This window comes from Sphaerodactylus townsendi, linkage group LG11 (assembly GCF_021028975.2).
Source record: "Sphaerodactylus townsendi isolate TG3544 linkage group LG11, MPM_Stown_v2.3, whole genome shotgun sequence".
NCBI classification, from domain to species: Eukaryota; Metazoa; Chordata; class Lepidosauria; order Squamata; family Sphaerodactylidae; genus Sphaerodactylus; species Sphaerodactylus townsendi.
This window is the reverse complement of record NC_059435.1, coordinates 20,311,081-20,338,172: the sequence shown is the minus strand read 5'-3', so window position 1 is coordinate 20,338,172 and position 27,092 is coordinate 20,311,081. Positions and strand designations below refer to the sequence as shown.

The window sequence follows — 27,092 nt, the reverse complement described above, 5'->3', positions numbered from 1 at the left end:
ACATATAAGTTACAAAGTCAATTACTCTCGGAGAAAATTAAAAACATCTGAAGACAATCCAGTACAACGACATGAGGGAACTATCAACGATAGTCAACCTTGAATCACCTACCATATTATTAGCCCAAGCAATTAGGTTTCCTTTCCACTTAACATTCCTTATAGTTCCTTCTCCTTCATGTAAAATGGAAGGCTTCCATCTGTTCATCCAGGTCTTTTCATATAACAATAACTAGGAGGAAGAGACACAAAAATATCACACTGTGATAAGGACAGGTACAAAAAAAAAAGAGAAAACCATTAAATGTCCTCACAAGAGAAGGTAGAACAGAATGACAATAAAAAAGCATTAGCAACAAGCAATGCTCCTAGTTTTCTACGAAGCAACTTGGGAAGCCAAGAATGAGCAAACAGTCACAGCTGTGTAGTGTTTAGAGTATAAGCCGATGAGACAAAGGTGTGAAACCTCAATCTGCCATGGAAGCTTGTTAGGTGATCTTGGGGCAGTCCCTTTCTCCACCTCGCCTACCTCATAGGGCTTTCCTTGTGAAAATAAAATAAAGGCAGAGAGAACGTTTTAAGTGGTTTTGGGTCCTCACTGGAGAGACAAATATGATGAAATTATTTAAGTAAATAATTAGAAGAAGAAGAAGAGTTTGGATTTATACCCCCCTTTCTCTCCTGCAGGAGACTCAAAGGGGCTTACAATCTGCTTGCCCTTTCCCCCTCACAACAAACACCCTGTGAGGTAGGTGGGGCTGAGAGAGCTCGGAGAAGCTGTGACTAGCCCAAGGTCACCCAGCTGGTGTGTGTGGGAGTGCACAGGCTAATCTGAATTCCCCAGATAAGTCTCCACAGCCCAAGCGGCAGAGCGGGGAATCAAACCCGGTTCCTCCAGATTAGATACAAGAGCTCTTAACCTCCTACGCCACTGCAATTAGGTGGCAATTACAACAAGAACACTGACGTATGACCATGGCGGTAGGGGGGAACTGAACCAGGCAACCGACTTTGCCTGCTACTTCAAAACAACGCTTCCTTTCATGCAGTGGTGATGAAGTATGTACCCCCCTGCTCAAATCACAAAGATGGCCTCATGTACAAAGACTGTGCTTCATTATGTAGGGAAAGAATTGTGTAAACTGGGTACCCGATGCAGCTAGATGTTGTCACAGGGACCTGATTCAAGCATTAAGCTGTTTCCTTCACTTCTTGCTTCACTTCACACTTCACACAAGAATAATGCCTAAAACTACTTCTTCACTGACAAAAGGAAAGCGGGTTGAAGGTTGTGGAGGTAGAAATATGAGCCCAAACCTATACATATACTCAGTATATTCGTAATGTCTTGTGAATTGTGGGTATAACCTCCTACACTAGATCAAGGTTGTCTTAAATAAAAGAGAAATCAGGACATTAATATAAATCCAATGATAGTTACTTTATTTAAAGAGGCTTTTTAGTTAAGGTTCACACTGAACACCTATTATACAAATAACCACAAGATGGTACCAAAGGACAGATATTCCAGTTGGCAAAGTTTAAAAAACAAAGTTTAAAATTGGTCACAGGAAGTCATTTAGCAGTGGGTGAAAGAAAAACTACAACATAAAAGGAAAATGTACTTCACCAACTGGACTGAATCTTTGGGTATTAAATCAGCAGAACCTCTTTGATTATAACCCAACTAAATGAGTGGCAAAAGGACTAAACCAGGGGTTTGCAACCTGCGGCTCTCCAGATGTTCATGGACTACAATTCCCATCAGCCCCTGCCAGCATGGCCAATTGGCAGGGGCTGATGGGATTTGTAGTCCATGAACATCTGGAGAGCCACAGGTTGCAGACCCCTGGACTAAACCATGTTACATGAGGGACAGTGTGATGAAGTAGACTGGGGGTGGGGGAGGACTCTAAGACAGGGATAAGAAGCTAAGAAATGGAATTATCTGTAAACTGGAGAAAGTGTTTATTTCTTCAGCATACACTACACAACAATACTACATCAAGGATAGGAAGAATCCAAATTTAAATGTTAATAAATAAGAAACAAATGTACTCTTATCTGCCAGTAGCAATGGATTTGGATAGGAAGAATAAAAGCATAGCATTGGATACAGCCAACTTTTTTCACTCAATCTTTTCCATTTCCCTTCCACAGCATCCCCCTTTTCACATGGCTTTTGTACACCACAATCCTCAGCTGTCAAAGATAATGTATCCTTCCTTTTCTACCCGTTGAAAAGCTGGCTGATTCCAACCCACAATAGAGTCTTGTTTCTGATCTCATCTATACTGCTTCTAATAATAAATATGCATAAATTGGAACAAGAGGAAGAAGAGTTTGGATTCCCCTTCCTCCGTCTACGTGAGACACCTTGAGAGGCAGGTAGGGCTGAGAGAGGACTATGACTAGCCCAAGGTCACCCAGCAGGAGTGAGGACACAAATCTGGTTCACTGGATAAGAGTTTGCCATTCATGCAGAGGAGTGGGGAATTAAACCCAGTTCTCCAGATTAGAGTCTACCTGCTCTTAACCACTACACCACATTGGCTTCAATATTTGTGTTTGGGTTTTTTTTCCAATCTCTGACAGGCTTAAACTTCAGACAGTACCAATAGTATGGAAAAAATCAATTTGAATTTCTGTATTTATTTCAACTCCTACTTGGTTAAATTTTATCTATTGAAATGTTTGATGGAATAGGTGAGATTAAGGCAACAATGGGCATTTATTTGCACTGGCCAATGTCTTCTGCAGCAGCACAATAAATAGGAAAGGGGGAAGGGGGATCTGGGTGACCTGTTTGGCTATTTCACGACATAATCCTAAGGAGAGCTATACCCTTGACTTCAATTGGCTTAAAAGGAGATAACTCTTTTGCATCTAGTCTAGACTCATATTAATATCATTGCTTCCTTCCAGGAAAGCCAAGGCTGGCTTTATAATGACGCAAGGCAATGGGCTCTGGAAACCAACTGTGGGGGGAGCTTTGCTTTCACTCCCACTCAAGACCAGAGCCACTAACACTCTTTCCATTCCCCAGTGGTCTTTAAACACGGCATAGTAAGCCACATATGGCTAACCGACCTTCTCTAACTATTGTGAGAATCTTACCATGCTTTGTTTAAAGATGCATGAGGAATGAGAAGGAAAGGAGTGTTAGTGGAAGAGAGGCAAAAAATTAATGATGAGGGGACACAAGGGCTTATAGGGCAGTGGTGGCGAACCTATGGCACGGGTGCCAGAGGTGGCACTCAGAGCCCTCTCTGTGGGCACTCATGCACAGAGTTCATCATGTGGGAGGGGGATGGAAAATCACCCCCCACACACACACACACATCTAGGCTGGCCTGGGCATGATCCTTTATCTGGGAGGAAGCTCGGTTGCTGGCAATGGGGCTTGCTTCTGAGTAAACCCTCGTAGGATCGTGATTCACCCATTTGAAGCGTTGTACGGTTGCTTCACTAAGCTTACTCTAGATGCTTAGCGTGCCCCTGGAGCCAACCATTTTTGCTTCAAACCCTCAGTATTCAGGTTAAATTGCCGTGTTGGCTTTTTTTATCTGTCCCCTTAGGTTTGGGGTTGCAATTTGGGCACTCGGTCTCGAAAAGGTTCGCCATCACTGTTATAGGGGATTGAGGCAGGGGAGGTTACAGCATCATGTGGCAATTGGGGAGTACAGTTATGGGACAATTACAGAAAAAAAACACGTAGTTGAGGAAGTTACACTGAATAATAAATAAATAATAATAATAATTGGAAAAATAAATAAATACACAAATGCCTTATGAAATGCAAATCAAACTCTAGATATGGGCCCATTTTCAGAATGCCAAAGGCCTCTTATCTTGCATGACACAATAATGACAAATAAAAATAATATTTAAAAAAATGCATATGCAGGTCTGATGTTTGAGCTTAGGTTATTTCCAGCTCATTCAAATGCAAAGTTCCTCACAAGGTGCACATGCTCATCCAGCGAACGCGCACATTTGTGTTTGTAAGGCTCTACTTGTTCCTAAACGATTCATCTTTAAAACCACAACCCAACAAGCAAGGATTTTTCATAATCACTTCTTTCTAATTTCCCCTGAATAGTATTAACAGGGCTTTTGTGGTCTCTATAAAACTAGTGCAAATTAAAACACCGGCTTACGTAGTAAGAGCTTTGGGATGACTCGTTAAGAATTTAATTTAATTATGAAATTCCTTCTTATACCTAGGCAGTCGCCATCAGTTTTCACTGTCAGGCAGCAATTTTCTAGAGAATTGTACATTTTGTCTATTGCTAATAAACTTAAGCCATGAGACAGTGGTAGGCTGGTTGAAGGCTTTCACGGCCAGAATCACTGGGGTGTTGTGTGGTTTCCGGGCTGCATGGCCGTGTTCCAGTAGCATTTTCTCCTGACGTTTCGCCTGCATCTGTGGCTGGCATCTTCAGAGGTGTACACCTTTGAAGATGCCAGCCACAGATGCAGGTGAGACATCAGGAGACAATGCTACTAGAACATGGCCATACAGCCCGGAAACCTCTAACTATCCCAATGTTGAAACTATTGTTGCTATAGTTATTAATTTCAGAAATTTTTGTCCTGCCCTTTCTCCATGAAGCTTAGGGAGGCACATATCAGCTCCCAGGCTCTATTTTACCTTCACAACAACCTTGTGAGGTAAGTTAGGCTTAGTATGACAAAGAAGAATAGATGGCTCATGTGTGTTTCCTTGTGACCTTATTTATGACCAGGCCAATCTAGGCCGGGGTCTTCCAATTGCACCATATGGCCTCTTTGTACAGTAACTTGGGTAGTAGAAAAATATATGTACATAATCTTTACAAGTAGGTGACAGCTTTCAAAGCTCCAGCATCCTTCATGCAAACAGGGACTGGAACAGAATGGTAACTGAGCTAGCTGGAACAGAACTGGTTGGAATAGAAATAGAATGCCTGGAGGCACCAAGGCATCCACCAACACTTTTCTTGGTACCTGCCAAATGTTTTTTGAAAGTGGGTGGGGCCAGGTAGGCTGCTGATTGCACACGGGAGATCTGATTGGCTATGCAGATAACACTTCAGCAACAGCTGCCACTACAATGTTGGTTTTATTCTGACTCTTCTTTTCCAGTGTATTTTGAAAACTGACTCCTCTTGCCCTCCACACTTGAACCTTCTCTCTGCATGCGATTGCTTCTTCCTCCCAGCTCCCACAACGGCCATTTTGTGGCTCACCTCTCATGGTGGCTATTTTATAGTTGGGCCTGCCATCTTGTATCAGAATTCCAAAGGGGCCCACAAGCTCAAAAAGGCCGGGCACTCCTTTCACACCATGATGGCTCTTCAGAGGCCCTGAGTATGAAAAGGTCTTGACTCCATCCAGACGTAGTCGCAGTAATATGAACTGGGAAATTCACCATTGCTATTTTGCCTCAGCCACTGACTCACCATGGTCTGAGGCAAGGCACTTTTTCATGGGGATAACAATACCAGCTCACTTTGTAGAACTGTTCCAAGGACTGCTCAAATCACACATGCAAAGCTCCCTGAGCATTAATCTTAATGTTAATTAGTGAATGTTAATAAATAATAAATAAATGTACACTTATCAACCAGTATGAATATTAATTTATCCTGACCTTCACAGGAAGTGAGGTATAATGGTCCTCAGAATCTTTGATGATCTGCCTCAAATCCCCAGAAGGTGACATGGGGCTAGTCCTCAAAGGATCTACAGTCACAGGAGCAAACTCTGTCTTGATATGGAATCCCACTGAAACTGCAAGTGGTAGATTATCTAGGTGTGCCTCAGTGAAAGCTTTTCTATACTCATCATTCACTATATCAATGAAGTACACTGGAAGAGTTGGAAGAGAAGGAAGTAGCTACCTATAAAGGTAGGTTGTTCTCAAAATACCTACAAATCCAACATCGGTCTGGGCACTCTGGTCTAACAATTTTTGTTTTATTAAAACTGTGGCTGCATGGAAACCAAGACTTCTGAGGTATCTCCCCATACAGCAAAGTTAGGAAGCTTGGAGATGTAGAAAAGGTAACTTGAAGCCAATAATTAATGACTGCTTTATAATTGAAGGATGCTATTGAAGGCAGAGTTGTGGCTTATTTACTGATACGATAGAGAGAGACTTCCAAATACTAACAGTGCAGTTCCTAAGCAAAGTTACATCTTCATATACCTTTTATTTATTTTTATTTTTCAGATTTTTAGACCGCCCCATCCCCTAGGGGCTCTGAATACCTTACATCTTTCCATACCTGCTGACTTCAATGGACTTAAAAGCATATAACTCTGCTTAGGACTGCACTGTAAGTGTCACTGTTTTAGTCTCTTTTGGGGGGAAGGATCTTAAGTGGCTTCTATAGCACCTGCAATAACTGCTTCGCAAATGCATAGCACAAATGCTCATGCTACTAATTCAGCTACAACAAGGGTCTGCAACCTGTGGCTATCCAGATGTTCATGGACTACAATTCCCATCAGCCCCATCCAGCATGGCCAATTGGCCATGCTGGCAGGAGCTGATGGGAATTGTAGTCCATGAACATCTGGAGAGCCGCAGGTTGCAGATCCCTGAGCTACAATAAGGCCACATTTACTGTTTGACTGTTACCGAATAAGCTCTATTTCTCTTCTACAAAGAATGCAGCCACTTCAAGACTTAGGAACAGGAAATTTTCCACAGAGTGTTTCCAGAAGTCACCAGGCACAGAACAGATATCTTCCCACCCCCCAATTCATTTAGTTTATCTTCCACTTGACTATAATATTGAATTGTCATCATCACAATACCAGGAACAATTTAAGCACAACAGGAGCCCGGGGTGGAGGGAAAGCTGTTTCCAAGAGGAAGTTTGTCTCTCCCTCTTCTTGGCTGGAGAAAGCATTTTAGGACTTTATTTCCCATAAATCCACATCCTGGCAGTCAGCATTCTCAGTACTTATATTTCAATAGCAGCAGCGGTGGTGGCTGCAAAAACCACTTCCTTGGCAACACACTTCATTTACCTATCTGTTTTCTGCCGGTAAATCTCTCTAATGCCTTGTTACTGCACAGTGGTCCTTAAGCTGCAGGGCCCATCAGCTCCTGTATGTAGAACAGTTCATTACGTACACTAAGTAAGATGACTCAAGTAGAGAGTCAGACCATGAGGTAAACACCAATGCCCTGGCCCTTTCTATCCCTCAGGGTTTTTTTCCCTGAAGAAGAGAACAGGCTCAAATAGAGATGATAGTAAGGAAGGTCCGGCATCTGGGCTGTTGGTTTTCAATCCACTTGCCTCAAAACTGAACAGCTGTTAGGGACTGTTGGTTGTCCATGGGCTTTAGGATATTGTCTCAGTTCAGCCAGCCCAAAGGCAAAGCCAAAGAGACTTGGTAAGGACTTGTCAGGGGGCTATTAATCACATTTTGGCCCTGTATGAACAGAGTTTATAACCAGAATCCTTCTCAGCGTCATATGTAATGTACAGGTGTCCCAACACAAACACACAGAGATTTCTTTGGCAAAGAGTGGCCACACCTTGAATGCGGCCGCCATTGTGGGAGGCAGAGGGGGGCCCAGCGAAGGCTGTCTGCCTGGCTGTGAGCAGACAGGCGGCTTCAGGGGACAGTGCACAGGATGCCTTGGGCCTGGCCTGCGCAAGCACAGGAGCCGGGCCCTGACAGGACAACGTGCTCTCAACCCTTTTCAACCCCATGTCTTTCAAGTTCCACAGGATAAGTGGTGAAAGTCAGCACCTAAGTGGCAACTTCATTTTTCTTGGGAGCCGCTTCAGTTCTTGGTGAAGCCAAGTCAGTTCTTGTTTGTTTTTTCCCTTTTTCAGACTCAGCCTACCGCTTAATTTGATATAGGATTAAGACAAAATGCCAACTAACACCTTCACAATCAGTGTCATAAGGAAGGTTAAGATATTTCAATAATTGCCTGCGGGAGAAGGAAGAGGCTCCATCACTTGTTCGCTCTGCCCTTCCCCTTCAGATCAGCCTTGTCCTAGGTTGTCCCAGAATAACTATTGCAAAGCAAACTGCATTGACCTTAGTTATACCCACGGAGCCTTGGGCAGCTATTAAAGACTCACATGACACTTAGGATCAGACTGACAGCCTTGTTTTACACAGAAGGGCTGTGAATCAGAGGAAGGCTACTGTTTCGATCTAATGAAGCTCATCAAGCAATTAACACTTGCACTAATTGCATGTAATCCCTGTCTTCAGCATGCTTCAAGGGACCCTTCAGTCATGAAAATTAGAAGTCCAATGTACAAAACCACATCAGTGAGACGAACATTAAATGCGTCGTTTTCCTGATGTGCCAAAAAAGGTTGGCGCTCAACAATAAGTTTTAAAAGCGCAACCGCTCCCTCCAAGGCTGCAAAACGAGTTGAAAACGAAGTCACACGTACAAAATTGTGTGATGTTAGTTATTGTCACACAGCACATGCTTTGTTCTCAATGGTTTCCGCCTGTGGGAAAAGGATACAGAACTGAATCACAAAGGCAGAGAAGTCTGGCGGCCTGTACGCACGCGTTTAATACTTTTGCATGTGTATGAGACTGAAGTGGCCATTTTTTTTTTCTTTTGGTGGAAGCAAGTTGCAGTTTGCTATTCCAGAAGGGCCGCCATCTTTATAGGGAGCTGTCCTGGAAAGGGAAAGCTGAAAAGTCCCCACACACAACTGTAATACTACTCAGGACCTTTATGACCTCAGCAAAGTGAATTAAGTTTTGTGGTACTAATAACATGCACCATCACAATTTATTCTCTTTATACTCTTTCCCCCTGTAATACTCTTTTTTGTCTTCATAACGACAAAGTAATTTTTATTTTGCTGAATGCTGCTTCTTATCTCGCCATAATGCACTGTGCTATGCATCTGAAGGAAGAAGCGAGGGATCCTCATGCAATCAAATTGGGAGCAGGGTTGAAATCAAAAACCAGAAATATCTGAACAAAGAAACTGATCAGCAGTATGGTCGAGCCTCCTCTTAATGCCACCCTGTTCACCCCATGAGTATACCTCTCACATGAGCTAGTACATAAGCAACAGCTAATAAATAAGCAACAGAACATATCATAAGAAATGGCTCTTAGGCCCTCCTTTCGAGATTCCTATATTCGCATGAAAGAACATCAAAGAATGTGCATCAAAATAATTTCAAGTGGATAGAATTGCCCTTTCCACACAAACCTTTCAAAAAGTTTTGAGGCAGGACTCTTTAGTTTGGAGAGGAGACGTCTGAGGGGGGATGTGACTGAAGTCTATAAAATTATGCATGGGATAGAAAATGTTGACAGAGAGGAATTTTTATCTCTCACAATACTAGAACCAGGGGGCATACATTGAAAATGCTGGGGAGAAGAATTAAGACTAATAAAAGGAAACATTTCTTCATGCAACATGTGATTGGTATTTGGAATATGCTGCCACAGGAGGTGGTGATGGCTACTAACCTGGATAGCTTTAAAAGGGGCTTGGGCAGATTTATGGAGGAGAAGTCGATCTATGGCTACCAATCTTGATCCTACTTGATCTGAGATTGCAAATGCCTTAGCCAGACCAGGTGCTCGGGAGCAGCAGCAGCAGCAGCAGCAGCAGCAGGCCATTGCTTTCACATCCTGCATGTGAGCTCCCAAAAGCATCTGGTGGGCCACTGTGAGTAGCAGAGTGCTGGACTAGATGGACTCTGGTCTGATCTAGCAGGCTCTTTCTTATGTTCTTAAAACATTTCCTCCAGCTTCAAAACATTTCCAGCTTCAAAACATTTTAAATAAATCCCCTTTTAAAATGATTTTCCAGAGGGAGGGAGTTTGTAATGGAGACCAGGAATAATTTAGAGGGGGTGAGCGCAGACATACGTCATTGTAACTGGGGACGGGGATTGAAAATATTTTAGAAATGTTTTAGGTGATTTATGTGTGGAAAGAGCCCTTGTTGGTCTTCAGTAGCAGAAAAAAAAACTTGAGCTCAGGAGTACCCTAGGGACAAAAAGGATTTATAGGGTATAAGCTTTCAAGGGAACTTTGACTGATTTAACTTTATACATGAGAAATCTTGTTGATTTTTAAGGTGCTACTGGACTTGCATGCTGTCTAACAGGTATCAGAAATTAGGAAAAAGGAACTTCGGGAATATGCAGATATTAAGCACAGCAGTAGATAGAGAGAGAGAGCCTGGCTGAAAGAGTCTATGATGACTGGCCAGCTCAAGAGAAGAGGCCTAATGCGCAGGTTCTCAAAAGCAACAACAATGCTCAGATCAAGGAGAGGACCTCACTGGAAGAAAAGTCTGAAGTGCCCTGACTCTGATCCACTGTAAGGATGGTTTGAAAGGTATAGAGATCCTGCGGGCCAGTTTGGAGAGAAGAGAAAGACAGCAGAGAATGTGTCAGAGAGAGACCCAGTCTGGTTCTTGTCAGCCTGCTCCGATCTCTCCAGCTTCTGCCCTCAATGTGTGATCTCAGTCCCAATAATTACAAGCATCTGTGCAATTTTAGGAAACAGCATACTCTTTTAAGCCCACTGACATCACTGGACTCAGAAGAATACAAATTCTACTTGGGACTGCAGTGCCTCTCTTACAGTGCCACTGAAAGCATTTCTGTGTTCTGGCAACCGCTAGCAAAGAAGAGGCATCCAGGTGTGGCAAACGGTATCATCCACGGAAGGAGAAGCAACCAGCATCCTGTGGTCTTCCGCAACTGGGCACTAGGTTGCCCGCGGCCCCCGGATACCTGAAGTTTTGCAATTCTGGATCTCTTTTTATGTTCCAAGTCCTCACAAACAGGGCATTTTTTTAAACATTCTAATGGCCATCCATTTCAGACAGCAATTCCAAGCCAGAAGCTATCAAGGCAATAAACTTGTGCACGATTTAAGGTAAACCGTCTAATACCTGGACAGAGGCTGCCCTGGTATTTACTCTTACTTCACTTCAATGGGACCTCTCAGTATTTACTGACTGACATTTTACAGCTTACAAAGCAATCTGCCTTTCTTGTCTGGAACTCTTCATCTGCCCAACGCAACGTCAAACAGCTGACTATCCTGTTTCTAAAAATGGACTGTGCTGCAAACAGCATCCTGACAATTTAATAATTTGTCAAAGTGATCCAACCAGTTATTATGAAGCACATATCATGGGGGTTCAGAGGTAAAGGTCATCACAAAGATAGACTGGATCTGCTGATACTGAAAATTAGAGCGATATATATATAAAAATATATTCACTCTATATATGTATTCCTCTCTCCTCCCTTTATTTTGTTTTGTTTTCTTTCTTACATTACTATGAATGAAAAGTAGGAGATTTATCTGTTTTTAATCTATCAGATTTTAAATGCCATCTGGATTATAGGTTTTTATACTGAGAAATTGTATTGATTTTATTGTTATCTTATGTTTGGAGCTGCCCTGAGCCAGCAAGGGAAGGGGCCCCTTAAAAATAGAATAAATAGCCATCCATCTATATATCTATCTATTCATCTATCCATCCATCCATCCACCTACCTACCTGCCTGCCTGCCTGCTTGCCTACCTCCAAGAGGGTGCTTAGTGGACTTTACAATAAAAATACAAATTCTGTTGCTATACTTAATACAGGAGCAGATAAAGTTTCAAAATATTCTTCTCTTTTACCTTCTAGATTGCTCATTGCTCATCTTTGTTAACCTTGGCCCAAGTAGTTGTTTGAGAGAAGAGTGATTGATTTGTACCATACATGGTAGGTCTGTCTAGACATGCCTTCTCCCCACCACTCCCACCCTCATGGTTTGGCTTTCTGGCATTACTAAACTACATGCAATTGCAACCCCCCCCAAGCCCCAAAAAACCAAACACTTCAATAATAATAATCGATGTTGTGCTTTTTTACAGTTTACCAAATCTACTTGAATAACTGATTTTTCAAATAATCAGACCAGCATGGAAGCAATCATAAAGGTACTGGTGACCATCCTAAGAAAGGAACATGTAAACAATGATCACCATATTTTGGATAAAAATGGAACAGTCTCCAGGGGAAGTATCTATGAAGGTTCCAAATTAACTAAGCGTTTGGGGTGGACAATGTGAAACATTTTCTGTTTTACAAGAAACACATCTGGTTTATAACATGGAACAGATCTACAAGATTTGGGATTCAGATTTTATCAGTGTGGGCAAACGCTGGGTCCTTCCCATTCTTTATAAAAGCCATGCATTTGAAAAAGTGGGACCATTTCACTGGGAAAATGACCTACTACAGGTTCCTCGACAGGAAAATCTCCTAAATTAGAAAGGTGTCTTTTGACGTTTTCCCTAAAACATCTTTCGGGAAAGAAGGTGGCATGGTTCAACCCAATCTTACCGATCTTGGAAACTAAGTGTTGGGATAAGAGCTCCTGGTAGTTGGAGATTATCTCTTAATCGTAGTTAGCAGAGCGGCACGGGTGGCTAGAACACAGCAGAAGCCCTTACCTCGTGTGCGTGCGTGTGCGTGATGAATCCCAATGTGCGGCAAGCTTACACAAAAGAAAGTCGGAGTCAGTTATAGTTTCTTATCTAATAAAGAGTATTTATTAGTGAACCCATTCTGATAGAAAGGTAGGTAGATAGAGTCACTATGCTATCTTTAATCTATTGATGGAGATGGATGCAGGGAGCATCCATCCTCTCTAGGCATGGCAGGAAGAAGTGGTGAGAAGGGTCGAGGAAGAAGCCGAAGGAAGGAAGTCCCTGAGAGTTATCAGTCTAACATCAAAGGATAGAACCAGCATGATAGAGTAAAGGTGTCAAATCCCTCAGGGTCCCTATCTAGCCACTCAGCTCTCTAGTAAAACCCCTGTAGGTTGAGGCAGGAACAGCGCATCAAAGTCCTTTCACTTCCAACACCCTCCTCGATGTTTCTTGACCTCAGGTAGCCAGGCTTATCTTGCTTCCTAAACTTCTCAAAAGCAGGTTTCCCGCTTAGGGGTTTAGTGAAGAGGTCTGCAAGCATCTCATAGTGGTGTGACAGTAGATCAGTTGAATTCAAGCCATTCTTTTGCAGTCTTCACTATGTGGTACTTCACATCAATGTGCTTGGTGCGCTTCTTCACATCTTCTTGTTTAGATAGTTTAATGCAGCTTTGGTTATCTTCATACACTGGTATAGAAGTGGTGTGTCTATGCCTCAGATCCTTTAGGAGTTGGCATAACCACTGTAATTCGTGACAACGAGCAGCAGACACATATTCTTGCTTCTGTGGTAGATGCTGTTGTTATGTCTTGTTTGTACTAGACCAACTAATAGGACCATTGCCAAAGAAAATGCGCCGCCCATTGGGAGATGCTCTCTCACTTGAGTCTCCGCCCAATCTGCATCAACATAAGCTGCTATTAGTGTAGCATCTGTAGCTGGCAGTTTCAGTTTAAGACAGCGGTTCCTTTCAGATATTCAGAAAGTTTCAGTGCATTCCAGTCCTTGACTGTTGGTGAAGCAGTCTTCTGCTTTAGTAACCGACTGCTGTACTATATCTGGTCGGGTTTGAGCACTGATGCCTCAAAAGTTCATTTAGAGCTTTATATTTAGTGTTATCAGAGAGTTGTTTAGTGAAATTGTCTTCCTTTATGTAACTCGCTTAGGGAAATGGGAGCTGGATGTGCACGCGATCCAGTAAGTTGATTAGGTCTGTAATCTTCTTCGTTGTTGATTCAAAAGGAAACTCCCATCTTTTCTCTCTCTATTTGAATTCCTAAGTAGTGTGCAACATTTCCTAGTCGCTAATTTCAAGTCGTTGGTTCAGATATTGTATTAATCCTTTGTAGTCATCTGGTCATCATCATAGACTAAAAGCAATTCTTCTTCATTAAAAGCAAAATATAAGTCCTTTTTCCATTTCTGTTCTTGACATAAAGGCATTGGTCAGCCTTACTTTGTTGAAAGTCTGCTTGAAGTAGCACGTTGTTCAAAAAATGTGATTCGATCTTTATCTGTTGAACTTGCATCTGCTTGCTAGCTGCTATGCTGAGTAAAGTTCTTTATTGTGGTGAAGCGACAGTTGAATCAAAAAATTTCATCAGAGTCTTTCCATTGGTTTGGTCTTCATCTAACGGTCTTATGAGGTAGAAAGTCCCAGTCTTGCAGGTGGTACTCCTTTTGTTTGTGCGCGTTTGATCGCCTTCACCTCATCTCTGGGATTTCTTCCCTCTGCAACCGCTGGTACTGGTAGGTACCTGTTCAACATCTACATCTGGAATTCTGGTTCATCAAATAGCTATCTTGATTGTCATCTAAATCTGCGCTTGTCATCTCTCTTGTGCATCACAAGTGAACAGGATACATCAGCCAGTCTTGCTGGGGCTTGGTCTGGTCATCGTGGTATTCCCCTCTGGAGACATGGCCATTCTTATTTTCCTCAAATTGATCACAGATCTGCTGATCATGATCTCATGTGTATCAGGTCCATCAAGTTTATTGCTTTGATTGAGCAGAATATCCAAGGAAGATTGCTTTCTTGGCTCTTGGTTCAAACTTACTTTTCGTTTTTTCTTTTTGCAAACATATACATAAGCTGTGCATCCAAAGACTTTAGGTGTGCCATTGATGGCTTCGTAACCTTGCCAAAGTTCGTAAGGTGTGAGGCCTGTGGCTCCTAGTGTACAGCCTATTGTGTATGTATGTTGTTGTCATGATTCCTTCTCCCCAGAAGTGTTGAGGAGGTTGCGTGCATTAATGAGCATGCACTCACCTTGGTCAGTAGACTTCATTAGCTTCTTTCTGAAAGTGCCATTTTGAGCTGGGCAATATGGAACCGCGGGTCTGGTGTTGAATTCTTCGATTTCATGAAGTCCTGCATCGCCTGATGTGTATTCTCCAGCACCATCACTGTGAGGACTTGAATATTTCGCTGGAACTTAATTCACCATTCTGACATAGTCTTAAACTCCGTCCAAAAGTCTCAGATCTTTCTTCAAAAGAAATGTGGTTACATTATCTAGAATAATCATCAATAAATGTCAGAAAATATTTAAATTTCACTCAATAGTTTCAGGAAGTGGCCCACAAATGTCAGAGGCAATTGATCCAGAGGTTGCTTCGCTTTTCTCTCACTCTTGTTTAGATAAGATGCGCTCACAGCTTTAGCTTGTAGACAAGAATCACAAGAAAAGCACTTCACAGTTTTCAAAACAATATCTTTAGTCAAAGCTTTATGCATTTTCAGGATTGTATCATCATTTGCACAGTGGCCTAGGCTGATGCCATATGCCGCTACCTTTGTGGTTGTGCATTTTACAAATTGGTTTGAAAATCATCATTGCATTTTTCAAGTTCAGTTTATTTTGTTCTGTATCTCATAGGAACATCAGGGCAATTGATTAACGGTACAGTCCATTCATTTGAGACGCAATGAGACACAATTCCTCTTCTTTGTAACATAACATTTTCCATTTTTAAAATTAATTCAAAATTCTGCTTTTCCATTTCAGCTATTGACAGCAAAGAATTGGTCATCTCTGGTGCATAATATGCATTTTCAATGGTAAAATTAGCAACTTCATTATCAGGCAATATACAAGGGATTCTGCAGTCCCTGAATATGATGAGAGAACATAATGACATTCCTCTATGTAAATTCTTTGTTCTGGGATTTTACTCAGGTCTACAAACAGGTCTAATCTGTTGAGGACATTGCATGAGGCACCACTATCAATTAAACAGTCATTTTGTCACCTTTTATGTGCACGTAAAAATTGCGATTCTTAAAAGCTTGCTCAGATTGTCCTTGCTTAGAACCTTTTAGTCGAAGAGTTCTGGTGGTTGGCTGCTGTTGAAACAAAGGATTCGCTTAGACCTGGTTGTTGGCATTTGTAACAAATGATCTCTTTGTTAGAGGTGAACTGGTTGGGACCGCATGGCCTATAGGTATTTTTATTGCTGTGGCCAAATTGCAATATCAAAGGAACTTTCCTGGCTCCCGGTCACGTGATCTCTTCCATCGGGTTGGGCCCCCTTCCTCTAAAGGGTTGAGCCTTTCCTCCATAGCCATCTCTGGTCATCATTTGCATTTAAAGGTCTGCCCTTGTTTAGAATGGAAGGATGCCTTAAAGGCATTATGTTCCAAAGACCGAGAGGGCTGACTTTTCCCCGCATTTCCAGCCATTACATCCTGACGAAATATACATTTTGATCTCTTTCTACAGCTTGAGAGAATTTGAACCTTCCTCGTTCCAAATTGGCAACTTAGAGGTGCAAAAGTCTCTGGTAGAGTTAGAAATAATGCAGACTGCTTATCTAGATCGTGACATTTCATGCTCATTTTAAGAGCAGTGAACATTGTTGTGCTTTGCAGGTGATTCATGAAAGGTGTCCCTTCTGGTACCTTAGTAAATATAGCTCGCGCTTAAAATGATGTGGACATTAGACCAGCCTCCCCGCCATTGTACAGAAGTCTGGTTAAAGTGTCCAGCATCTCTTTAGAAGAAGTCATATCAATTATGTGTGAAAGCGGGCTGAACTCACGGTTGAGATGATGTTAACAGGCACGAGAGTTTGATTTCTTCCGTCGCTTTTGCTGCCCGGTTGCAGCATTTCCTGGTAAGTCGCCCGAAAACGCGGAATGAGGTCTTCTGGGCGATCAGAAGATGCCGCAATCTCGGCCGGCCACTCTGAAAAGCTCCTCGAGTCTTCCTGGCCAAAATCATCAGAGGAAGTCAGTCCATCAGAAGAGAAGTCATCTTTGTAGTCAATGGCTCAAGTCGTTAAGCCAGTACAAAAGAAAAGCTTGTCAAAAAAAATCCCTAGAGACTGCACTTTGGGCCTCTGGGAAAACTAGCAGAAACTTAACTCCGCCAGTGCCAAGCTTCTCCTTTCACTACTGGTAAAACAAAGGTTGGGATTCAATCACCAAAGTAAAAAAAAGAAAATATGGGCTAAACAACCATTGGCACAATAACTTGTTGAATGCCTGGGCCCATTAACCTGTTGGGATAAGAGCTCCCGTAGTTGAGACATTCTATCCGTGAAGTTAGCAGAGCCGCACGGGTGATAGAACACAGCAGAAGCCCTTACCTCGCGGTGCGCATGCAGTGCTGATGAACTCTAATGCTTACACAAAAGAAAGTCGAGTCAGTTATAGTTTCTATCTAATAAAAGCTATATTTATTAGTAACTCATTCTGGATAGAAAGGTAGGTAGAGAGTCACCATGCTATCTTAATCTGTTGGATGGAGATGGATGCTGGTGAGCATCCATCCTCTCTCTAGGCATGGCAGGAAGAAGTGGGTGAGAAGGGGTCGAGGAAGAAGCCGGAAGGAAGGAAGTCCCTGAGAGTATCAGTCTAACATCAAGGGATAGAACCAGCATGATAGAGTAAAGGTGTCAAATCCCTAGGTCCCTATCTAGCCACTAGCTCTCTAGTAAAAACCCCCTCTGTAGGTTGAGGCAGGAAACAGCGTAACAAAGTCCTTCACTTCCAACACTAAGCAGGGTCAGTACCTGAACGGAAGACCACAGCCCTTTCCGCACACGCAGAATAATGCACATTCAATCAACTTTCACCATTGTTTGAAAGTGGATTTTGCTATTCCGCAGAGTAAAATCCAGCTTCAAAGTGCATTGAAAGTGGATTGAAAGTGCGTTATTCTGGATGTGCGGAAGGGGCCCACTAGAGGAGAATTTGTAGAGGAAGGCAATGGCACATCACCTCTGCATCTCACTTATCTTGAAAGCCCCTTCCTGGGGTCGCCATAACTCAGCTGGGACTTGACAGCACTCTGTGGCCCCTTCCGCACACGCAAAATAATGTGTTTTCAAACCACTTTCACAACTGTTTGCAAGTGGATTTTGCTATTCTGCACAGCTTCAAAGAGCACTGAAAGCAGTTTGAAAGTGCATTATTCTGCATGTGCGGAATGAGCCACATACATAAAATGCCTTTCAGAAAGTGCATTGAGGCAAAGAATGGCATCATCTTCTGCAAAAACAATTATAATCACAAATGACAAAAGAGCAGTGTTTGTCTATCTAGGGGACAACAAAAGCTTTCACCACACAACTGCGACTAATGAACTCAGACAAAAACAACAACCCCTTTTTATTTTTATTTGGATCCCAAGAACCACCTTCAGCAAAACAAAAGTCCCTCTGATATCTTACTGGGCAATATCCATTACCCTCTAATCAAGGCAAACAATGGCTAATACAGATTACCATATTGATTGAAAATTGACACCAGAAAGCCATCGATATGATTGCATTTGCCTAGCAAGGACGCGCAGGTGCATCCTCAGCAGCCATTTTCTGCTACTAAGTTTTACTCACAAACCTAAGGCAACACAGGACAAGTAATCACTGTTTAATTGGAAATCTGCATATACTTTCATTTTCTTTCCCAATCTTTTTTTTTAAGTTTAAGCCCCCTGTACACCACTGACATGTCGACCGATTAGAGCGTTTATTGAGACGGCTCACATAGGAAACTATGGCGCGCTCTTTAAGGGTTAACTGACAACTGCCTTCCTTCCAGCTTTCCCACCTTCATTTAGCAAACCCTCACCCTGTTATTTTTAAAGATTAGACCCTCTTTTAAAGGTAGCAGGTTACGGCCCACGATAGCACTGTTTGTCGTTCTTCCTTGGCTCAAAGCTCCACCATAGTCTTTGGCTGGGGATGCCCTGTTATTTACAAGGTATCATTATTGCAGGGTTACCATCATCTGCCATGAGTCCCATTCAAAACTTCCTGCACTTAATCGCAGGTGAAAGGGACAGGAGCGGTTCCGTTAGTTAGCACCTTACCTGTTGCACTTACCCCTTAAGCAGATCAAAGAAGCCTTTCAAAGAAGGTACATTGTTCATCGCTCACAAAAGCAGAATTTTTTTGGAAGTAGTCGGTAGTCTTGATCCTGAATCAACTGCCCTATCAGAAAAATCTCAGCTGCCTGCTCCTTTTATCAGCTGAGTTACTATAACTACAAAAGCCTGAAGCCACCCAAGAAAGACTCCTTAGGATGGAGGAAAGTTTCAAGCTTGGTTGAGGAGACCAGTAAATGGTATACTTTCTATAGCACTTTGACGATAATTACTATTATACCTATCACTGCAGTAGCACCTCTGAGAGTTCAAAATGCTACACACGCACAAGATTGGCTAGAAATTGCCTGGAAATCAGTTGCACAAGATCGGCTGCACAAAATTTTGTGCAAGCAAAAGCACAAGTGGGAATACAATGACCATGACTCAGTGCAAGTGGCATTTCTCCTCTGAGTGATCAAAATGCTACACACACACAAGATTGGCTAGAAATTGCCTGGAAATCAGTTGCACAGGATCGGCTGCACAAAATCTTGTGCAAGCAAAATAAAATGACCATGACTCAGTGCAAGTGGCATTTCTCGCATTTCTGCTTCTTCAAGAGCTCTAGCACATGAAGAACTTTTGCTGTGGATCTAATTCATTATGTATATACCTTGTTTCTTCTCCTCCTGATTCACCTTTCTTAATCAGATGCTACCCTGAAACCTATCAACAAGAGTGGGGGGGGGGGGGGGGAGGACAGGAAGGCCCTTTGGTCTGCCCTTCTAAGGTGGATTTAGATAGCTGCATTTCGTGTAAGTTTCACAACTTGTTTGTATCCATATCAGACCAGAAACCACTCTTGTCTTATTTTGATGATGACTGGGGGGGCCTCAAAAGTTGGACATAGTCTGGGTCTTTCTGGACACTTGCCTCTCAAACTTGGCTTCAATTAAATTAAAGGCAGAGCTGAAGAAAGTCAGATGAAGCACAGAGAGGCTTCCTCATTGCACAACCACAGCAAGCCAGCGTAAGGGGTTTTTTTTTGGTAAATGGAAGGGAAAGTGTCACCGGAAATGCTCACCTAATCCTTTGCTGGTATAGGGCTTTTCCTCCAGCAGCCTGCTTCAGCCACTACTGAGTGGTGAAGCCCAACCCAGTTCCTTACCCAAGATGCCTCTGGTCACCATGATGCAACGCAACCTCGGGACATAATTCCTGCAATGCCCTCTGTTGCCTTCTCAAATTGGGTTTGCCAAAGACAGGGGTCTTCAAACTATGGCCCTCCATATGTTCATGGACTACAATTCCCATCAACCCCTGCCAGCATGGCCAAGTGGTAGGGCTCATGGGAATTGTCATCTATGAACATCTGGAGGGCCATAGTTTGAAGACCCCTGGCCAAAGAGAACAAAACCACCAGCAACTGTGTGCTAGTCCCCTGCTGAAAGCTCGTGTGGTGTAGTGGTTACATTGTCAGACTAGTATCTAGGAGACTTAGGTTCGAATCACCATTCTGCCATGGTAGCTCACCAGGTGACTTTGAGCCAGTCTGAGACTCTCCTCAGCTTAACCTACCTCACAGGATAGCTGTGAGGATAAAATAGAGGGGCAAAAAATGATATAAGCCAATTTGGGTAACTGTTACATATATATATCTCAAAAAGTTAAAAAGATATCTCCGAACTCCCTTGAGGGGAAGCAGCTTCTGGAAGGTATCTTTGGGGAGGGGGACCCTGGGGACTCTTTGGGGAGGGAGGACCCTTTGAATAACAACCTTTGCCATCTGAGAATTTGAACGGAATTCTCCAATGCTCAAGCTTACCTTGTTTCCTCCCATTACAAATTGTTTGCAATGCGATCTCACAAACTGAGGGTGAACAGCAACAATCTGGACATAAAGGATTAAAAAAAAAAAAAAACAAGACCCCAATATATTAATGTTCTTGATTTGTGACCTTACAGGCTGCAGAAAGATTTCAGTACACAAAATATACTCTCTGACTTTCACAAAATATTTTCACATCCAATTTAAAACTCTTCTGGTAAACAGTGGGTTAACTAATTTGTTTCCACATGAGACATATTAGGAACCTATTTCCTTTAGGAAGTCTACAGACGGCATGGAGAAAATGATATGGGAACCCCATAGTTTTTTGCAGGGACAATCAGGGGACGAAGATGGGACCCTACCAAACTCTATCTGCTTGGAACGAAAGAAACAGATCATTCTTAATCCTGAAATCATTCATACAATTCTGTTAACTTGAGTTCCCTAGAGTTGAGCCTTTCTAAGGCAACTGAATTTATACCATACCACCCCCAGTGCAAATTCCACGTCAAACACTTAGAAAGCTTTGACCTACTTGCTTCCTATAAAGCTCAGAGTTTGCTAAAAAAAAATACTGTAGGACCAAAAACTAGCAACAAAATTCAATTAAGGGGACACCCAGCAAGACATCCCCAGTCCAGCAACTGAAGTCCCTAAAGAATATAGAAACCACTACCTGTAGATCTTTTAATGTAGACCTTCCCACCACCTGTAGATCTTTCAAGACAGACAGGTAAGCATGAAACATTTCAGAGAGCACACTTGGATGCTAAACGTACACTCCTCTCCCTGAAAATATGCACAGATCACTGTTAACACATCTACCTGAGCCTTTGACTCTAACAGTACCTTCTGAAGAAGAGTTAACAGTTTTCTAAATCCACTGAACTGAGCAGGCTTAGAAGGGCACAGCTCTGCTTAAGATAGCTGTGGAAGTCTGTTAAGGGTTTTTCTTTTTTTTTCTTCCCACAGGAAACAAAACACACTTGAATTGTTGTGACTATTTGCCGCAGGCAATAATGATAAATTTGTTAAGTATTAACTAAGTACTTACTTTAATTGGGCAGTCAAATGTCTGATGGAATTCTTCTCCCGTGTACAACCCGAACACCTGAACCTGAAGTAAAATTATATGTTTTTTAAAGACCGCATCGAATTGCCTATTATTTCTTCTGCCACAGAAATAAGTGAGTAAACAATAGCGAATACACATTAGTTGACAATTCTAGCTGCTGTCTGCTTTATACCAATCATTTTGGGTAAATTATTGAAAGCTTTTCTCAAAGGCCGCGCTTGCCCACTTTTATAATGTATACAAATGTTACAAGCAGAATACATACTCTGCCATAATGCATCCAATGGCATTTCAGTCATATCATATATTTGTCTATAGTAACCAACAGACAAGTTGCTTTAAATTGCAGAATTCCACGGGAAAAAATCCTAACAAGAGTCCCCTAGAAGCACACCAAGGAAGATGCAGGAGAAATCAGAAGAATGTGGTAGGTCTACCCAATTCACAAATGTGGCATGAAAAAAAGTCCACATAGACCTGTACCAGAAAGCGACAGCTACCATGATGGAGGATTTGGACATCTTGTGGCCAGTATGTCTTGTCGAAACTATGGCCACTGTGAACAGGGTTCTTGTAGCAAATGGAGTGACTTGCTGAGAGCATGGGATTTGATACACACCAGGAGACCCCAGATTTACAAGGACTCCTTCCATTTAAATTGATAGAGATTGCCACAGACCTTGATTCTTTGGAGGTCAAAAACAGAACTCAGGATTTCTTGCCGTCTTCATCAGGCAAACGTTAGGGCATAAAAGAGGGATGCCTGAAAGTCCTCAAGCGTGACATGCGGCCCCAAACACTACAAAATGGCTAATCTAGTCTTAGTACCTGGAGATTTATTTTTTGTAATCTAAATACATCAAGAGACACCCAAAGTTTACTTTTAAAAGATCTAAACACATCAACGTAGCACTTTGATTATCGCACACAATTATCAGTGCTTCCCTTATCTTGCTGAGATAATTACATTATTCTTAAGAGAGTCTCTCTGGTTGTAAAATCCCACAACCCTTTTGACCAGCAAGAGAATCTCAATTATTGTGTCAAGAGACTACCATCAAGATCTCTTTGGGGAAGAGCAGACATAAATAATCTCTTTATATCCTTATTTAAAGGTTTCTAAAAATATGCACCGCTTAAACAGGTTTATTTCTGTTTGTTCCCATAGCAAATCCCTATAGCTGTCTACCTATATATCTATGTATCCACACGCACATTTATGTATCTAGAGAATTTGTTTTAATTTAGTAAAACAACACTATTCACTAGATCTTCCTAAAAACAAATCCTGCCTAAGAATTAGATCAGTAAGAAACTGGGTTCTACCTAGTTAATTGAGATGGATCTTGAGAAAAGACACAACATACCGTACATATTAGCACCATTATTCCCTAACACACACTCATACAAAACACCTTGTATAGATAACATTTTAGAATTTTATCACTCCAAACTGATATCAATAAAGATTCCTACCAACTTAAAAACAAACAAAAACAAAGACATTCTAATAAGTGGAAAATCAATGATCAAAATCGCTAAAATGTCAGCACACTCAACATCCCAGGAAAACACAGATAATTGTTGGCCACACGGTGCACAAAATGATGTATGTCCCCCAGTCGAGGGAGGAAGGTGCCACATTTTTAAGGAAACTGTACATGTATTATATACACATATATTGATTTCACATTTGTTTAACGGGGCCACTGCAAGACAATATATCCTGCTGATAAACTATGATTTCGCGGAAGAAACAATCATAAGGGTTGAAAAAAGACAAAAAAAGCCCCCTTCCACCAGCCTACACAAATCCTGCCCACAAAAAAATCCAATTTGGTGAATTTACAAGCAGAGAAGCATTTAAGCTACTGTCCTGCAGGAGCGTCGCAGCAGTCGCTGAAGTATAACTGGCACAGTGGTAATGATTAAGGTGACACGTTCCTCCTGCCACAGCTGTTAATCAGCTTAATACCAGTAACGTTACTGACGGGCCTCGTAATTACTTTTCCTAACGCACATTTGGCCCAAATATTTTTGGCTTTAATTATGAATTTTCGGCAAGTGGGCCTGATTTTCAAACAGATGACTGCAGTGCTACTATTATTATGGGCCTTCGCCGTCCACAGATCTGCCAAACTGGAACACAGCGTGTAAGAACTGTGGCACGCTAGGAGAAGCAAAACAAATGGGTTGGTTTCGTGGTACCTTGCCATCTTCTGAGCAGACCCCCATGTGTTCTCCGCTTTCATCCAGGCTGATCTGATTGATCTTCACTGGGCTCTGTTGAAAAGTTTGAAACACAGAAACATTTAATGCAATTTTTAATGGCGGAAACCCACACGCCCCCCCGGGCTTCCCCCTGAGACGCAAACCAGGCTTCCGATACTTGTGTAGGTCACCAAGCTGAATGCAGTCCACCAAAAATGTATAATGAGCCCAAGGGGCTCAATTAAACTGCCTGTTTTTGCTGGCTCTCTGGAGCTATAAAATTGGAGGGGGTGTCAATTTATTGGTGGGCCACAACATACCACTGTATGGCACTGGTTTCCAAAATTCAGCAAAATGCCTTCCATATCACAAAGGAACCTCTTAAGAACATAAGAACTAGCCTGCTGGATCAGACCAGAGTCCATCTAGTCCAGCACTCTGCTACTCGCAGTGGCCCACCAGGTGCCTTTGGGAGCTCACGTGCAGGATGTGAAAGCAATGGCCTTCTGCTGCTGCTGCTCCGGAGCACCTGGTCTGCTAAGGCATTTGCAATCTGAGATCAAGGAGGATCAAGATTAGGACAGCGGTTCTCAACCTGTGGGCTGTGACCCCTTTGGGAGTCGAACGACCCTTTCACAAGGGTCGCCAAAGGCTCTCTGCATCAGTGTTCTCCATCTGTAAAATGGATAAATGTTAGGGTTGGGGGTCACCACAACACGAGGAACTGTATTAAAGGGTTGCAGCATTAGGAAGGTTGAGAACCACTGCCTTAGGACCTGCCAAAGAAATGGTGGGCATTACAAAAGATTCTGTGGCATAATCTGTTATTCAAACGCAGTGCCTGTGGCACTGTGTGGCATAATCCACTATGCATACCCAACGCCTCCCTGCACATTTGCAGGGGATGAATGGCAACAACAGGAAAGATTTCCTTCCGGGAAGAGACTGCCTGCCATAACTAATCGTGTGAGTCAGAATCCCTGCAAATTCAATGATGAGCTCCAGTAGCCAGATTGGGGGGCAAAATGTGCCCTGACCTGGATGGTCCAGGCTAGTCCCATCTTGCCATATCTTGGAAGCTAAGCAGAGCCAGCCCTGTTTAATGGGAGACTATCAAGGAAGTGCAGTGCAGGGTCACTATGCAGAGGCAGGGTACAGCAAACCACCTCTGCTAGTCTTTTACCTTCAAAACCCTACGAGGTTGTCATTAGTTGGCAGTAATAAAGGATATTCCAGCAGTAATAAAGGATATTCCAGCATCCAGCATTACAAGCAAGACTGCCTACCACACAGATGTACACTAGGCCACAGATTATTGGGGTTGGAGGGCAGGCAGAGATAGATTTCTTGGAAGGTTTCCTTGCCTGACCACTTGGAAGCAGTTCTTACCATAGACCAGGGGTCTGCAACCTGCAGTTCTCCAGATGTTCATGGACTACAATTCCCATCAGCCCCTGCTGGCTGAGGCTGATGGGATTTGTAGTCTGTGAACATCTGGAGAGCCGCAGGTTGCAGACCCCTGCCACAGACACCAAGTAAAGTACAATTTACAAGTCTGCCAAAACACTTTATGGAGACAATACATCACTGAGTGCAACCCAGGTTTCTAAAAAGCCAGAAAACTTATTTATTTAAGGTTTGCAGGGCTGTATAACCCTGCAGGAATCCAACACTCACATTAAAAATATTAAATAATAATAAAGTCAAATGAACGTCAACATCAAGTGAATCACAACAACAGAAACTTTTTGAAAAATCAAAACAGAGGCATAGGGTAAGATTAGGAAAGCAGCAATTGCCAAATAAATAAAACGAGACTCCTTGCCCAAGCTGGAATGAACAGGGCAGACTTTGCTCCAAGCCAAAAGACGATGGTGCTGGGCAAGCAACCTCAAGAACAGGATTTTGTTACGGGGAGCAAAAGCAGAGGCAAGATCTTCCTCCAATAGGAACACACCTGTCTTCTGAGGAGGATGGTTTAACAAGGATCACAAGACATGGCATTGGGTCTACTGTAACACATTAAATTGTGCCTTGAAGCAAACTGGTATCCAGTGAAAAACTCTGGGCACTTCATAAGTGGGCAGACAACCTGGTAACCATGTTCCGGGCTGTTTAGGTGTCTAAAAGGTTCTTCAAAGGCAGAATGCATCACAGAACTTTAGCCTCCATATTAGCAAAGCATGGGTAGCTGTGACTATTTTCCAGGAGGGGCTGCAGCTGGTGCAACCTGGTTTTCAGAGGTGGGATCCAGCAGGTTCTCACCAGTTCCCGAGAGTGGGTTACTAATTATTTGTGTGTGCCGAGAGGGGGTTACTAATTGGGTCCGCTTTTCCATCTCTACGCCCTCACCTCCCCGAGAGGCATCCTGCCTTTGAACGTGAAGGTTCCATATAGCAATTGCGACTAATAATGTAACTTCCTGAACTGGGTTCATCCCTTTCAGGTACTGCAATTCATTGATTCTCAGCCTTTCGTGCCTTTTATCTCACCAGTCTCTATCAAAGAACCTGTGTGTTTCACCATTGCTGTGTTCAGATTTGTGAGTTGGGACATTTTCTATAATGGGATGATGATTTAGAAATGACCTGGTGCAAAAAAAAAGGGGGGGTTGTGGTGGGGTGGCTGCCCATGGGGCAATTCAGGTTTTGCCCAGGGCTCAGGTTTGCCTAGGTTCGCCTCTGCCCCCTTTGCTCGGGGGGGTGGGGGGCTGGCGAGGGAACCTGTTACTAAAATTTTTGGATCCCAGCACTGCTGGTTTTGTTCACTCTTTCCCCAGGGAGGCCTTGCCCTCTAGGCTGAGCTCTTGCACCTGCTCAGTCCCACTCCACGAATCCTGGTGCCTTTAAAAGGAGGGAGCTGCGACCTGGAAATGCTGTTTTTTTTGCCTGGGGGAGACTTTGCCATCTAGGCTGAGCTCTTCTATCTGCTCATCCCCATCCCCTAGCTGTCTGCCTGTTAACAGAACAAACTCAAAAGCCAGTACTGTTTTGTTAATTGACAGCTTATTATTTTACGTCTGTATTGTGACACGTTTCATATTGGTCAACTGCCTTTAGTGCTCTTTTTGGACAGAAAAGTGGGATACAAATAAATTAATACAATAAATAATACAATAAAGTTGGTAAAAAGAAGTCCAAGCTACGGATGCCATTTGTGCATTCGTAACAGTGCTTGACTTTTAATGAAAATGCTACGTCGCTCAA

The 27,092-nt window shown here is 42.7% G+C and overlaps 1 protein-coding gene across 1 annotated transcript in view; it reads right to left on the bottom strand.

Annotated features, from left to right (window-relative positions):
* VPS41 (VPS41 subunit of HOPS complex) overlaps positions 1-27,092 on the bottom strand; it is a 150,733-nt gene that overhangs the window by 59,726 nt on the left and 63,915 nt on the right. Inside the window, exons 5-8 of the mRNA XM_048511443.1 lie at positions 23,884-23,958; positions 21,655-21,717; positions 20,595-20,660; positions 113-232 (exon numbers count right to left, since the gene is read on the bottom strand). Of these exons, the coding sequence (XP_048367400.1) occupies positions 113-232; positions 20,595-20,660; positions 21,655-21,717; positions 23,884-23,958 (324 nt within the window). The remainder of the gene's footprint in view (positions 1-112; positions 233-20,594; positions 20,661-21,654; positions 21,718-23,883; positions 23,959-27,092) is intronic.